Source organism: Phocoena phocoena, chromosome 16 (genome assembly GCF_963924675.1).
Source record: "Phocoena phocoena chromosome 16, mPhoPho1.1, whole genome shotgun sequence".
In the NCBI taxonomy this organism is placed as follows: domain Eukaryota; kingdom Metazoa; phylum Chordata; class Mammalia; order Artiodactyla; family Phocoenidae; genus Phocoena; species Phocoena phocoena.
In genome coordinates, this window is record NC_089234.1 from 33,075,897 (window position 1) to 33,090,038 (window position 14,142).

A 14,142-nucleotide genomic window follows, 5' to 3' on the forward strand; every position below is an offset into this window, starting at 1 on the left:
AAGAACCTAGCATAATGTCTGGAACAAAGTTGATAAATACCAGCAACCATTATTACTCTGAATCAAATAAAAGTAAAGCATTGCTGAACCTTGTATGCAGTGACATGGCAGCTTCTAGACCTGGTTTTACATGGAAAGGTCAAAGAGTAATCTCCCTTGTTGGTAATTAAAGTGAAAAACATTGATTCATTTTCTGAAGGGTAAGTTTGTTACTTCAAAGTGATTGAAAGTTTTAGATGGCTAGATAACCCCTGATATGCCCACCACAATCCTTTAAAACTATTGTGGCTTTTAAAGATAACTTATTTTTGAACTATTCTGTTTCCTGAACTGTGGGCAATTGAGGTTCTAAGTAACTGACTGTACTCCTTTACAGATGCATGGTCATGGAGGCTATGACTCTGATTTTAGTGATGATGAACACTGTGGAGAATCTAGCAAAAGGAAAAAAAAGTAAGTAATTTTTTATTGATCTCTGCTTCCGATCCTTTCTAAATTGAGATGAGGTATAAATAATATTTAAAGTTTTGGCATTGTGTTTACATGTGAAGACAGCGATGCTCTACTGAATGAATTTTTGTTTATTAAACTGTAATGAATTGACTCAAAAATTTGAGAACAGTTATGTAAAAGATAAGAAAGTAATGTTTGTGCTGTGAAGGGATTTATGGAAAGGGAAGCATAAGGAAAAAACGGAAATCAGTTAAAGTTCTTAGATTTCTCTGTTGCATCTATTTTTCATTCAACTGTCAAGGACTCTGCTTGCAACTGTCATAGCTAAGAAGGGGCTTGGTTGGTTGTCCCTTTGCTAGTACTTGACTGCAAAGTGCGGTTACTGTGATGCAGCACAATTCTTAGGATCTTGTGAATGAGCAGACTAAGTGGCCAGAGGAAGGAGTTCATGGAAGTCTTTATTTAATGGAAGAGGTAAGAACTCTTAGCAGATAAAGCCTGAACCTTACAAAGGAGGCCAGATCTTGGTGGAGTAGCTGTGTTTAGGGAGGGGCATTGTTTTCAGCCTTCAGTGCTTAGAAACTTGATTTTATCCATTAACTTAGGAGTGGTTGACTGATTCATATTAACCAAACTTATAAAAATTGGTTTATTATTTGACACTGAAAACAATATATAAGCATACTAATTGGGGCTGAACATTTTTGTTGGGTACTCAGTCTTCATGGATAACCAAAAGAATAGAAATAATTATATAATAAATTACATTTTTATGTAATGAAATTAAAATGCTTTACATTTTCAAGGTTTTTCATTCAAAAATATTACTTTGTAAGAATAGAATTTGAGCCAATCTAGTTGGGTAGTCTTGTGTGCTCTAGGATTATATCTATTTAAGTAACTAGGGCTGATCACCTAAAGTCTATATCATCTATAATCAGCCCTTCTTTTTCCGTTATCAGTTACTGAAAGCTTTGTTATCTCTACTTTGCAAACAAGGAAATTGTGGCACAAAAAGATTAAGTAATTTAAGATTAAGATAATGAATGACAGAGCCAAAATTTGAACCAAGGACCCCAGGTGGTGTGACACCAGAACCCATGCATTTGTTAGTCTCGTCTTCTCCATTTTATAGGTATTAAATAAAGTCAAGATATTAATTAAGCTGTTAAAGGAGATGTAAAATATCTCATTGAAGATCAGTGAGTCTTTAAGAGTTGAATTCTTTAAAACATGTTCCAATTATGAAAATAATAAAGAAATAGGAAACACTCTGAGAAAAATGAACTCTTCTAATAATTTTTCTTCTTAACAAACCAGGACAGTTGAAGATGATTTACTGCTCAAAAAGCCATTTCAGAAAGAAAAACATGGAAAGGTGGTCCATAAGCAAGTTGCAGCAGAATTGCTGGATAGGTATGGTACTTCAATGTACATTACTTTTTTTTGGTTTGAGATGTTGGTGATTTGATTATATTAATTAAATATAGACATTTGAATTTGCTTGAAATAAAATTTTTCTTAACAGGGAAGAAGCAAGAAATAGAAGGTTTCATCTCATAGCTATGGATGCTGTATCCTTTTATATTTCTAGATTTTGTGACTAATACAACTTTTTTTTTTCTAATACAACTTTTTAAATCTATTTTATTTCATAAAATCTTGTGAAGTCAGATAGACATAAATTTTATATTTAAAGATAAGTGTTTATTGATATGGAATTTTGCCATATATACTTCTGAGTACAATTCTCTTTTACTAATATATAAGAAAGATTTAGAGGCAAAAAATAATAAAAAACATATTACTAATCTTCTATAAATAGGTTTACAAAGTCCATGTACTTGCAGATATTTTTTCCAATCCATTTTTGTCAAGCTGTCAATATTTCTCATTTTTATACTATTATCTTCAGTCTCATTTTAACTCTTACTCTTTTTTCCTACCTGGTTCTTGGCTATTTAATGTCTTTGTAAAACTGTGTTTAATAATAGGTCTGTTTGATCATTGGAGAAATGCAAATCAAAACCACAGTGAGGTATCACCTCACACTGGTCAGAATGGCCATCATCAAAAAATCTACAAACAATCAATGCCAGAGAGGATGTGGAGAAAAGGGAACCCCCTTGCGCTGTTGGTGGGAATGTAAATTAATACAGCCACCATGGAGGTTCCGTAAAAAACTAAAAATAGAATTACCATATGACCCAGCAATCCCACTACTGGGCATATGCCCTGAGAAAACCATAATTCAAAAAGTCATGTACCACAATGTTCATTGCAGCACTATTTACAATAGCCAGGACATGGAAGCAACCTAAGTGTCCATTGACAGATGAATGGATAAAGAAGATGTGGCCCATATATACAATGGAATATTACTCAGCCATAAAAAGAAATGAAATTGAGTTATTTATAGTGAGGTGGATGGACCTAGAGTCTGTCATACAGAGTGAAGTAAGAAAGAGAAAAATACTGTATGCTAACACATATATATGGAATCTAAAAAAAAAGGTTCTGATGAATGTAGGGGCAGGACAGGAATAAAGACACAGACTAGAGAATGGACTTGAGGACACAAGGAGGGGGAAGGGTAAGCTGGAACGATGTGAGAGAGTGTCATGGACATATATACACTACCAAGTGTAAAATAGGTAGCTAGTGGGAAGCAGCCTCAGCCCAGGGAGATCAGCTCGGGGCTTTGTGACCACCTAGAGGAGTGGGATAGGGAGGGCGGGAGGGAGACGCAAGAGGGAAGAGAGATGGGGATATATGTATACATATAGCTTATTCACTTTGTTATACGGGAGAAACTAACACAGCATTGTAAAGCAATTATATTCCAATAAAGATGTTAGAAAAAATAAAAATGAAAAAAAAAATAGGTCTGTTTGTGGACTGTCTCAGGCCTACTGTGGCTTCAGCTTTCAGGCATGAATTGGGGCTGTCTTTAAGTTATACCTTGTTTCCCTGTGATAGCCATCTCTCAGCTCAACTTTTTGGTAAGACTGTGGCTTATTACACAAGCTGCTACCACTGGCCATCCATATTACTGTTGGGAATATTGGAGAGTGAAAGTATTTCTGGGTATTTATTACTGCGGTCAGGATAAGGAGAAGGAGACGACGTCAATTAGATTATACCCACTATCCTGTAGTCACCACTTTCACTTTATTGTTCCTGATCCTTTTCTTTAAGTTATAGAAGTTCTCTTGTCACCAATTTATTTATTCCTCTTATCTCCTAACCCAATAGCTTAGCTTTCCCATGGATCTCATCTGCCACTGCTCCTTTAGCATTTCAACATCTGCTCCTCCTTCTATCACACCACTCAGTTGGGGATGTTGGGGCATCTAGTTACAGCCTGGTGAGGGTGAAAGTCTAGATCCCCTTTTCTTGCATGGCTGGAGGTGGGGCCATAGATTTTCTGGAGTGTTTGGCTGGAATAGAGTAGTTACTGCCTAAAAGTTATCTTTCCTGTTAGGCTGCCTCTCTCCTGATTATTTTGTTACAGGGAACAGACTTTTGTTGGCACTTCTTTTGTCTGTGCTTGTTGGTATTTCCAGCTATCCAGCTTCTTCACCTCCAAGTCTGGCATTCATTAAGCAAAAAGAAAACCTGGGGAACTCAGCACCATGTCATACCATGGGTCCTGAGGTCCGTAGCTGGTCTGCCTTCTTCTCTCTACCTTTCAGAGTCTTCTTATGTTTGTATTATATATAATTTCCAAGGTTTTTAGTTCTCAGTGGGAGGAATAGGGAGAAGTGCAGTTGACCCTTGAACAACACAGGGTTTGAACTGTGAGGGTCCACTTATACAAGGATTTTTATTTTACTATATTACTTGTGTAAATATGGGTATTTATTTTACTGTAGTACTAACGATCTGCAGTTGGTTGAATCTACAGATGCAGAGGGCTGATTATACATTATGTGCAGGTTTTGGACAATGAGGAGGGTGGGTGTTCTATCCACCCTGTTCAGGGATCAGCTGTACATCTTTGCTCCATCTTCCAGGAAGCAAAGTCCCACCTACCACCTGCTTTTGTAAATAAAAGTTTTATTGGAACACACCTGTGCTCATTCATTTAGGTGTTATCTGTGCCTACTTCCATGCTAAAGTGGCAGAGTCGAGTAGTTTTAACAGAGACCGTATGGCCTGCATATTTACTATTTACAGGAAAAGTTTGCTGACTTGAGCTCTTGAAAGATTTAAGTGACTTGCCAGTGTCACATGACCAGTTTGTGGTAGACCAAGAGCTAGAATCCAGATCTCTGGGTATCTGGCTTTTCTCTTTTTTCTTTTCTGAAATGTTAATTGCTTTCTTGCTCGTTTCAGAATTATGTTTTGATTCGCTATTCTGCTGGAACACATTGTGATCAATTAAATAACTGTTTGTCTTTAATATAATAGGCTGTAGTCACAGACAATATTATGTCAGTTCCGTTATGTGTGTGTTCAGCTCTAGAGAGAGTACCATGGAGCTTTTTAAAACAAGTAAAATGCTCATGTGTCTTGTTGTATTGCACTGAAAACATGACTGTAGCTTCATTGAATATTAAAAGAGAGTATAAAAATAACATGTGATCTCGTATATTTACTTCTTTTTGAAAGCCTCATGTTAGGATTTAATATAATAAAAGTTACATCTTCTATTTTGGAGGCTTTATTGTTACTGAAGTAGCTAAATTATATTTTATAATGAAGAAAAATTCTACTCACCTTTAACTTTGGAAACTATAATTTGTTATAGTTATAGGAAGCTATAATTTATAGTTATAGGAATAACTATAATATATAGTTATAGGAAACTATAATTTGAAACTATAAAATGAGTGGTGGTGTGAGGCTGTATATAGGAAGCTGTCCTTCTCTCCAGAGTTATTGCTTGAAAATGTTCAAAAATATAGAGTATTCAGTAGGAAGTGAAAGCCCCTCTACTGTACCGTGTTCACTCTTAACAGTTTAATATTTACCCTTTTTTAAATTTATAAGCATGTATAGTATATATTTGTATATTTTTAAAAAACTAAATAGACTCATACTATGTTTTTTTCCCTACTCACTAATATGTCATTGATACCCAACTATTGAACAAATTAAATCCTTAATTTTTTGCATTTCAGTATCAAAGGCATACAAAGTTTGTAAATGACTATATTTTATACTATGGTGGCAAAAAAGAAGACTTCAGGCGATTGGGGTAAGTGTCATAAAGTTTATTTTACATAATGGGAGGTAGGTATGGGTATCTTTGAAGACTCACAGCTACTATATCTTCTGATTCTGTCATGTTCTCCTGCTTTCCATTCCAGTTTTTTTGTTATAAGGTGGAGAGGCCATTCGAAGCTTCTAGCTAAGCAACTCATCATGACCCCCATTTCTCTGGCAACAGGCCTCAGGCAGCCTGCTGATTCTGGCAATAACAGGATTGTGTGAGGAATACTCACATGCCTGATTATGCAGTGATTTTTTTTTTTTTCCCCCCACAAGGATCTTTGAAATAATGAACTCTTTAGACCTCAGGTTTGGGATTGCTTTTTAAAAGATAGGACAAACAAGAGACCTCACTCTAATAATTCCCACACATGAAATTCCTTCTTATATCTGAGGCTCTTCTGTCAGAGCCTCTTGGTTTTGTGTGGGTTTTTTTCTCTTTACTTAATGATTTTCCGAGTTGATAGTGCCCTAAAAAACTTTATACCAGCTCATCAGCCCCAAACTTAACTCTCCTCTGAATTTAGCCTGTATTTCTCAACAATCCCTTGTTCTGTCCCCAATCTGTTATCATCTTGAAAGATCATCTCCTTCAGTTCTCTTCCTTACTCAGTCTTCCTAGGAAGATGTAGTAAAATGAGGTGTGAAAAAATTTTTTATATATTTTTAAAATTAGATCACAATAGGATGGTGTTACTTATTTTAGATTCTGAAACTTATTTTCATTCATCTTCCTTATCCATTTAGTGTTCATTCAGATTTCTCATCCTAGTTTTGGTAATTTAGCACCCTTTATATAATTGAACCAGCTCTAGAGATGGGTGGATTCCTTATCCATTTGTTTCTGTAGCAGCACTCTTTATAACTGCCTTTTGAAAATACTGAAATACTTTTTATAAATATACATACATACGTACATATAAAACTATCTTTGTGTATCTTATTTTTACTCAGGTGCTCAAAAATCTCACACACTGTTTAACTTAAGTTTGACTAATTTTGTTTTCATATTGAATTTAAAATTGTTTTATTTCAGGGAAAATGACAAGATAGACATGGATATTATACGAGAAAATCACAGATTCCTATGGAATGAGGAGGATGAAATGGACATGAATTGGTAATTGTACCCGTGTGAGACATAATGCATCAAATGCTATAGTCCTATCTCTCCTGCTCCCTGAGTGTTTTCTTGTTTTGTCACCTGTCCAAAGCATTTGGCCCCTGCATGGAACAGTTCTGAATCGAGAACATAAAACCGTGCCTCAGATTATTGAATCTGGTTTTGATTCTTTTGGTAATTTTTAACAATTTTAACTGACTTCTTATTGCTTGACTTTGTCTTTAAAAAATAATTTGTAAAATTTTTACAGTATTATTTGTTGTCTAGTAGTACGCTTCTTTTTAAATTTTAAAAATATTTTGGGAAAACGTAAAACCTGAAAATGGTTTTAAAAATTCAAACATTACAGAGGGTAAAAAGTGAAGGGTCAGTCTCCTTCTCATCTTTGACTATTAGTCTTCCAGCTTCCCTCCCTAGAGACCCACTATTAATAGTTAATATTCAGATATTCTATGCACATGTAAGTAATGACCTCTTTTAAAACATTAATGTTTATATCATGTGTTATTTATTTGACATTGCCTCCAAGTAGCAAACAATGGTTGAATTTCTAAATATGTAAGATTTATATTTTTTTAATGAATCTAGGGAGAAGAGACTTGCAAAGAAATACTATGATAAATTATTCAAGGAATACTGCGTAGCAGATCTCACCAGATACAAAGAAAATAAGGTATGCCTTCCAGATATTTATAGAAGAAGGTTCTTATTCACGTATAGTATTACTTGTTAATATACTATTGTGCCCTGTATTCTTTTAAGATGCTAATTCAATTCTAAGTTGTCCTCCATCTATGAAGTATCAATTGGACCATTTAACCTCGATAGCTGTGGAATTTACAAAGGGCCCTGAAGTCAAGGGTGACTCTTTGTGAGCTGAGACATGAAAAGTCTAAAATGAAACACAGGTGCCTACTGAATCTTGTTTTATCCTGACTCTAATCCAGAGCCTCAAGTGATTATGATTTGACACTTTGAATGATGTCTTCTTTCACAAATGATGTTTGAAATTGATAGGCTTTTTTTTTCAAATGGATTACCATATAAAGAGGCAGATGCACATCTTCTGTTATGTAAATATCTATTCTAGTAAAAATAGCTCTTATCAGTGCCAATTAGTAATGGCAAATTTCCCTTCCCGCTTTACATTTTACTTTAATTTTTTTTTTAATTAATTTTATTTATTTTTGGCTGCATTGGGTCTTCGTTGCTGCATGCAGGCTTTCTCTAGTTGTGGCGAGCGGGGGCTACTCTTCGTTGCAGTGCACAGGCCTCTCATTGTGGTGGCTTCTCTTGTCGCAGAGCATGGGCTCTAGGCGCACGGGCTTCAGTAGTTGCAGCACGCATGCTCAGTAGTTGCGGCACATGGGCCCTAGAGCACATGGGCTTCAGTAGTTACAGTGTGTGGGCTCAGTAGTTGTGGTGCGCAAGCTCTAGGGCGCGCGGGCTTCAGTAGTTGTGGCATGTGGGCTCAGTAGTTGTGGCACACGGGCTGTAGAGCGCAGGCTTGGTAGTTGTGGTGCACGGGCTTAGTTGCTCTGCAGCATGTGGCATCTTCCTGGACTAGGGATCGAACCCATGTCTCCTGCATTGGCAGGCGGATTCTTAACCACTGCGCCACCAGGGAAGTCCTATTTTAGTTAATGTTAAAGTGATTTTTAAAAAATAGAAGTAGAGTTGATTTACAATATTGTGTTTCAGGTGTATAGCAAAGTGATTTGGTTATATATATTTTTTCCTTTTTCTCGATGCTTTTCCATCATAGGTTATTACAAGATATTAAATATAGTTCCCTGTGCTATCCAGTAAATCCTTGTTGTTTATATTATATATGGTAGTGTGTATTTGTAATCTCATACTCATAATTTATCCCTCCCCCCATATTCCCCTTTGGTAACCATACATTTGTTTTCTGTGTCTGTGAGTCTGTTTCTGTTTTATAAATAAGTTCATTTGTACTATTTTTAGATATCCACCTATAAGTGATATCATATACTTGTCTTTCTCTGTCTGTTTTACTTAGTATGATCATTTCTGGGTCCATCCATGTTGCTGCAAATGGCATTATTTCATTCTTTTTTATGGCTAAATAATAGTCCATTGTATATATATACCACATCTTTTTTATCCATTCATCTGTCGATGGACACTTAGGTTGCTTCCATGTCTTGGCTATTGTAAATAGTGCTGCTATGAACGTTGGGGTGTGTGTATCTTTTTGAATTAGAGTTTTCGTCTTTTCCAGACACATGCCCAGGAGTGGGATTGCTGGATCATACAGTAACTTTATTTTTAGTTTTTTAAGGAACCTCCATACTCCATACTGTTTTTCCACAGTGACTGCACCAATTTACATTCCCAACAACAGTGTAGGAGGGTTCCCTTTTCTCCACAACCTCTCCAGCATTTATTATTTGTATACTTTTTGATAATAGCCATTCTGACTGGTGTGAGGTGATACCTCATTGTAGTTTTGATTTGCATTTCTCTAATAACTAGCAGTGTTGAGCATCTTTTCATATGCTTGTTGGCCATCCGGATGTCTACTTTAGAGAAACGTCTCTTTAGGTCTTCTGCCCATTTTTTGATTGAGTTTTTTGGGTTTTATTATATTGAGCTGTGTGAGCTGTTTGTATATTTTGGAAATTAAGCCTTTGTTGGTCTCATCATTTGCAAATATTTTCTCCCATTCCATAGGTTGTCTTTTCATTTTGTTTATGGTTTCCTTTGCTATGCAAAAGCTTTTAAGTTTAATTAGGTCCCATTTGTTTATTTTTGCTTTTATTTCTTTTGCCTTGTGAGACTGACGTAAGAAAATATTGCTATGATTTATGTCAGAGAACGTTTTGCCTATGTTCTCTTCAAGGAGTTTTATGGTGTCATGTCTTATATTAAAGTCTTTAAGCCATTTTTAGTTTATTTTTGTGTATGGTGTTAGAGTGTGTGTTCTAACTTCATTGATTTACATGTGGCTGTCCAGTTTTCCCAATACCACTTGTTAAAGAGACTGTCTTTTCTCCATTGTATATTTTTGCCTCCTTTGTTGAAGATTAATTGACCATAGTGTGTGGGTTTATCTCTGGGCGCTCTATTCTATTCCATTGATCTGTATGTCTGTTTTGTGCCAGAACCATGCAGTTTTGATTGCTGTGGCTTTATAGTATTGTCTGAAGTCTGGAAGGGTTATGCCTCCAGCTTTGTCCTTTTCCCTCAGGATTACTTTAGCAATTCTGGGTCTTTTGTGATTACATATAAATTTAAGGATTATTTATTTTAGTTCTGTGAAAAATGTCATGGGTTATTTGATATGGATCACATTAATCTGTAGATTGCTTTCGGTGGTATGGCCATTTTAACTATATTAAGTCTTCCAGTGCAAGAGCATGGTCTATCCTCCAATTTCATTGAATCATCTTCTGTTTCCTTTATCAGTGTTTTATAGTTCTCAGCATATAAGTCTTTCACCTCCTTGATTAGGTTTATTCCTAGATATTTTTCTTTTTTTTTGGATGCGATTTTAAATGGGAATTTATTTTACTTTCTCTTTCTGATATTTCATTGTTAGTATGAAGAAATACAGCAGATTTCTGTATATTAATGTTGTATTCTGCTACCTTGCTGAATTCATATATCAGTTTTAGTAGTTTTTGTGCAGAATCTTTAGGGTTTTCTATATAGGGTATCATGTCATCTGCACATAATGACAATTTTACCTTTTCCCTTCCATTTTGGATACCTTTTATTTTTCTCATCTGACCGCTGTGGCTAGGACTTCCAGTACTATGTTGAGTAGAAATGGTGAGAGTGGACATCCTTGACTTGGTCCAGATTTTAGCAGGAAGGCTTTCAGCTTTTCACCATTTAGTATTATGTTGGCTATGTGTTTGTCACAAATGGCTTTTATTATGTTGAGATATGTTCCCTCTATACCAACTTTGGTGAGAGATTTTAATCATGAATGGATATTGAATTGTACCAAAGGCTTTTTATCTATTGAGATGATCATGTTGTTTTTGTCTTTTGTTGATGTGATATATCAGATTGATTGATTTGCATATGTTGAACTATTCGTGTGACCCTGGAATGAACCCAACTTAATTATGGTGTCTGATCCTTCTTATGGGTTGTTGGATTCGGTTTGCTAATATTTGTTGAGGATTTTTGCATCTATATTCATCAAAGATATTGTCCTGTAATTTTCTTTTTTGTTAGTGTCTCTGTCTGGTTTTGGTGTCAGGGTGATGGTGGCTTCATAGGATGGCTTTGGGAGTGTTCCCTCCTCTTCAGTCGTTTGGGAGAGTTTGAGAAGGATCAGTATGAGTTCTTCTCACTATGTTTGGTGCAATTCCCCAATGAAGCCATCCAGTCCTGGACTTCTGTTTGCAGGGAATTTTTTTAAATTACAGATTTTATTTCACTTCTAGTGATAGATCTGTTCAAATCATCTGTTTCTTTTTGATTCTGTTTTTACAGGCTATTTCTAGAAACTTGTCCATTTCTCCTAGGTAGTCCATTTTGTTGGCATATAACTGTTCATAATATCTTATGATTTTTTGTATTTCTGTAGTGTCAGTTATTATTTCTCCCTTTCATTTCTTATTTTATTTATCTGGGTCCTCTCTCTTTTCTTCTTGGTGAGCCTGGCCAGAAGTTTGTTCATTTTGTTTATCTGTTCAAAAAACCAGCTCTTGCTATTATTGATTTTTCTGTTGTTTTTTAATCTTTATTTTATTTATTTCTTCTCTGATCTTTATTATTTCCTTCATTCTGATGACTTCAGGTTTTATTTGCTCTTCTTTTTCTAGTTCTTTTAGGTGGTAGGTTAGGTTGTTTATTTGTGAATTTTCTTGTTTCTTGAGGAAGGCCTGTATCGCTATGAACTTCCCTCTAAGGACTGCTTTTGCTGCATCCCATAGATTTTGTATGGTTGTGTTTTCATTGTTGTTGTCCTGAGATATTTTTTATTTCCTCTTTGATTTCATTGTTGACCCCATTGGTTTTTAGTAGCATGTTGTTTAGTCTTCATGTAATAGTTTTTTCCCTCGTTTCTCTTTGATTTCTAGTTTCATGTGGTTGTGGTCAGAAAAGATGCTTGAAATAATTTCTATCCTCTTAAATTTGTTGAGCCTTGTTTTGTGTCCTAGTATGTGGTCTATCTTAAAGAATGTTCCATGTGTGCTTGAAAAGTATGTGTTTTCTGCTTTATTTGGATGTAGTATCCTGTAGATTTCAATTAAGTCTAACTGTTCTATTGTGTCATTTGGGATCTCTGTTGCCTTATTGCTGTTCTGTCTGGAAGATCTGTCCATTGATGTGAGTGAGGTGTTAAAAGTCTCCTACTATTATTGTATTCCCATCAGTTTCTCCCTTTATGTCTGTTAGTATTTGTTTCATGTATCTAGGTGCTCCTGTATTGTGTGTGTATATGTTAACCAGTGTGATATCCTCTTCTTGTATTGATCCTTTTATCATTATATAGTGTCCTTCTTCGTCTTTCTTTATGGCCTTTGTTTTAAAGTCTGGTATGAGTATTGCTACCCTCGCTTTCTTGTCATTTCCATTTGCATGAAATATCTTTTTCCATCTCCTCACTTTCAATCTATATGTGTCTTTAGCCCTAAAGTGTGTCTCCTGTAGGCAGCATATTATAGGTTCTTGTTTTATTATCCAATCTGCCACTCTGTGTCCTTTGATTGATGTTTTTAGTCCATTGACACTTAAAGTAATTATTGGTAAGTGTATTTATTGCCATTTTAAACCTTGTTTTCCTGTTGATTTTGTATTCTTTGTTCCTTCTTTTTGTTTTTCCTTTTGTGCTTTGATGGTTTTCTTTTGTATTACGCTTGAGTTCCTTTCATTTTGGTTTTTGTGAATCTGTTGTATGTTTTTGATTTGTGTTTACCCTGATTTTCAAGTATGTTAACCCATAACTCTATCTACTTGCTTTAGACTGGTGGTCATAACAGCTCAAACACTTTCTAAAAGATCTATATTTTCTTACTCCCCTCCTCCACATTTTGTAGTTTCGATGTCCTGTTTCTCATCTTCATGTTTATTTTTTTGCTGTTCATTGTGATTATAATCGCTTTCACGGAATTTTTTGATTATTTCTTTAATCTATGTACTGCCTAATTTAAGTAGTCTTCAATCTTTTTATATATTTACTTTTCCTATTGTGATTTTCCATTTCTTATAGATTCCTGCTTCTTTTCTATTTAGAGAACACCTTTCAGTATTTCTTTTAGAGTAGGTTTAGTGTTGCTGTATTCTTATTTTTTTCTTGGAGAAATTCTTTCTCTCTCCTTCCATGCTTAATGATAATCTTGCTGAGTAGGGTATCATAGGTTACAGGTTTTTCCCTTTCAGGACTTTAAATGTATCTTGCCACTCCCTTCTGGCATGCACAGTTTCTGTAGAGAAATCAGCTGATACCCTTATGGCGGTTCCCTTGTAACTGACTCTTTGTTTTTATCTTGCTGCCTTTAGAATCCTCTCTAACTTTTGCCATTTTCATTATGATATCTTGGAGTAGGTCCGTTTGGGACCCTCTGTGCTTCCTGTGTCTGGATATCTGTTTCCTTCTTTAGGTTTGGGAAGTTTTCAGCCATAATTCCTTTGAATAAATTTTTGATTCTCTTTCCTCTTTCTTCTTCTGGGATTCCTTTTATGCATAGATTGGCATGCTTTATATTATCCCATAATCTCATATGTTGCTTTCATTTTTTTCTTTCATTTGTCTTTCTGTCTGCTGTTCTGATTGGGTGATTTCCATTATTCTGTCTTCCAGATCACTTATTCATTCTTCTACCTTATTTAGTTTGCTATTTATTTCCTTTAGCTTGGTTTTCATCTTGGCAGTTGGGTTGTCTAATTTTGATTGACTCCTCTTTATAGTTTCTAGTTCCTTGTTATGGTGATCTGCATTTCTATCAATAGTCTTTCTTAATTCCTTCAGCATTTTTATTACCTCCTTTTTGAGCTTGGGGTCGGGTAGACTGGAGAAGTCTGTTTCATTGTTCTTTCAGGGGATTTCTCTTGTTCTTTTAATTGGAAATAGTTCCTTTGTTTTTTCATTTTACTTATATTTCTTTGACTATGAATTTAGGAGAAACAGTTATCTACTGTGGCTGTTTTTATGTCAGAGTGACCCTGTGTAGACTGTGGGAATCCAGTATTCTTGGTGCAAGGGTTGTTTTTGGTAGGATTCTTGCCATATCTTTTCTCAGGGTGTGTTGGCCTTTGTCCCCTTGGTGGCAGTGTGTTTGGTGGTGTTGTGATCAGAGCCTGCACTGGATGTTGAGTAGGGCCTCCTCTTTGCTCTGTGGTTGTCACAGCCCTGTCAGGGGCAG

At 35.5% G+C, this 14,142-nt stretch overlaps 1 protein-coding gene across 1 annotated transcript in view; it reads left to right on the forward strand.

The window, feature by feature from the left end:
• Window positions 1–376: 376 nt before the first annotated feature.
• The window catches only part of LOC136136326 (protein FRA10AC1), a 37,606-nt gene continuing 23,840 nt past the window's right edge, over window positions 377–14,142 (forward strand). The window contains 6 exon segments of the mRNA XM_065894453.1: window positions 377–453; window positions 1,774–1,869; window positions 1,982–2,027; window positions 5,580–5,656; window positions 6,707–6,790; window positions 7,382–7,466. Of these exon segments, the coding sequence (XP_065750525.1) occupies window positions 377–453; window positions 1,774–1,869; window positions 1,982–2,027; window positions 5,580–5,656; window positions 6,707–6,790; window positions 7,382–7,466 (465 nt within the window).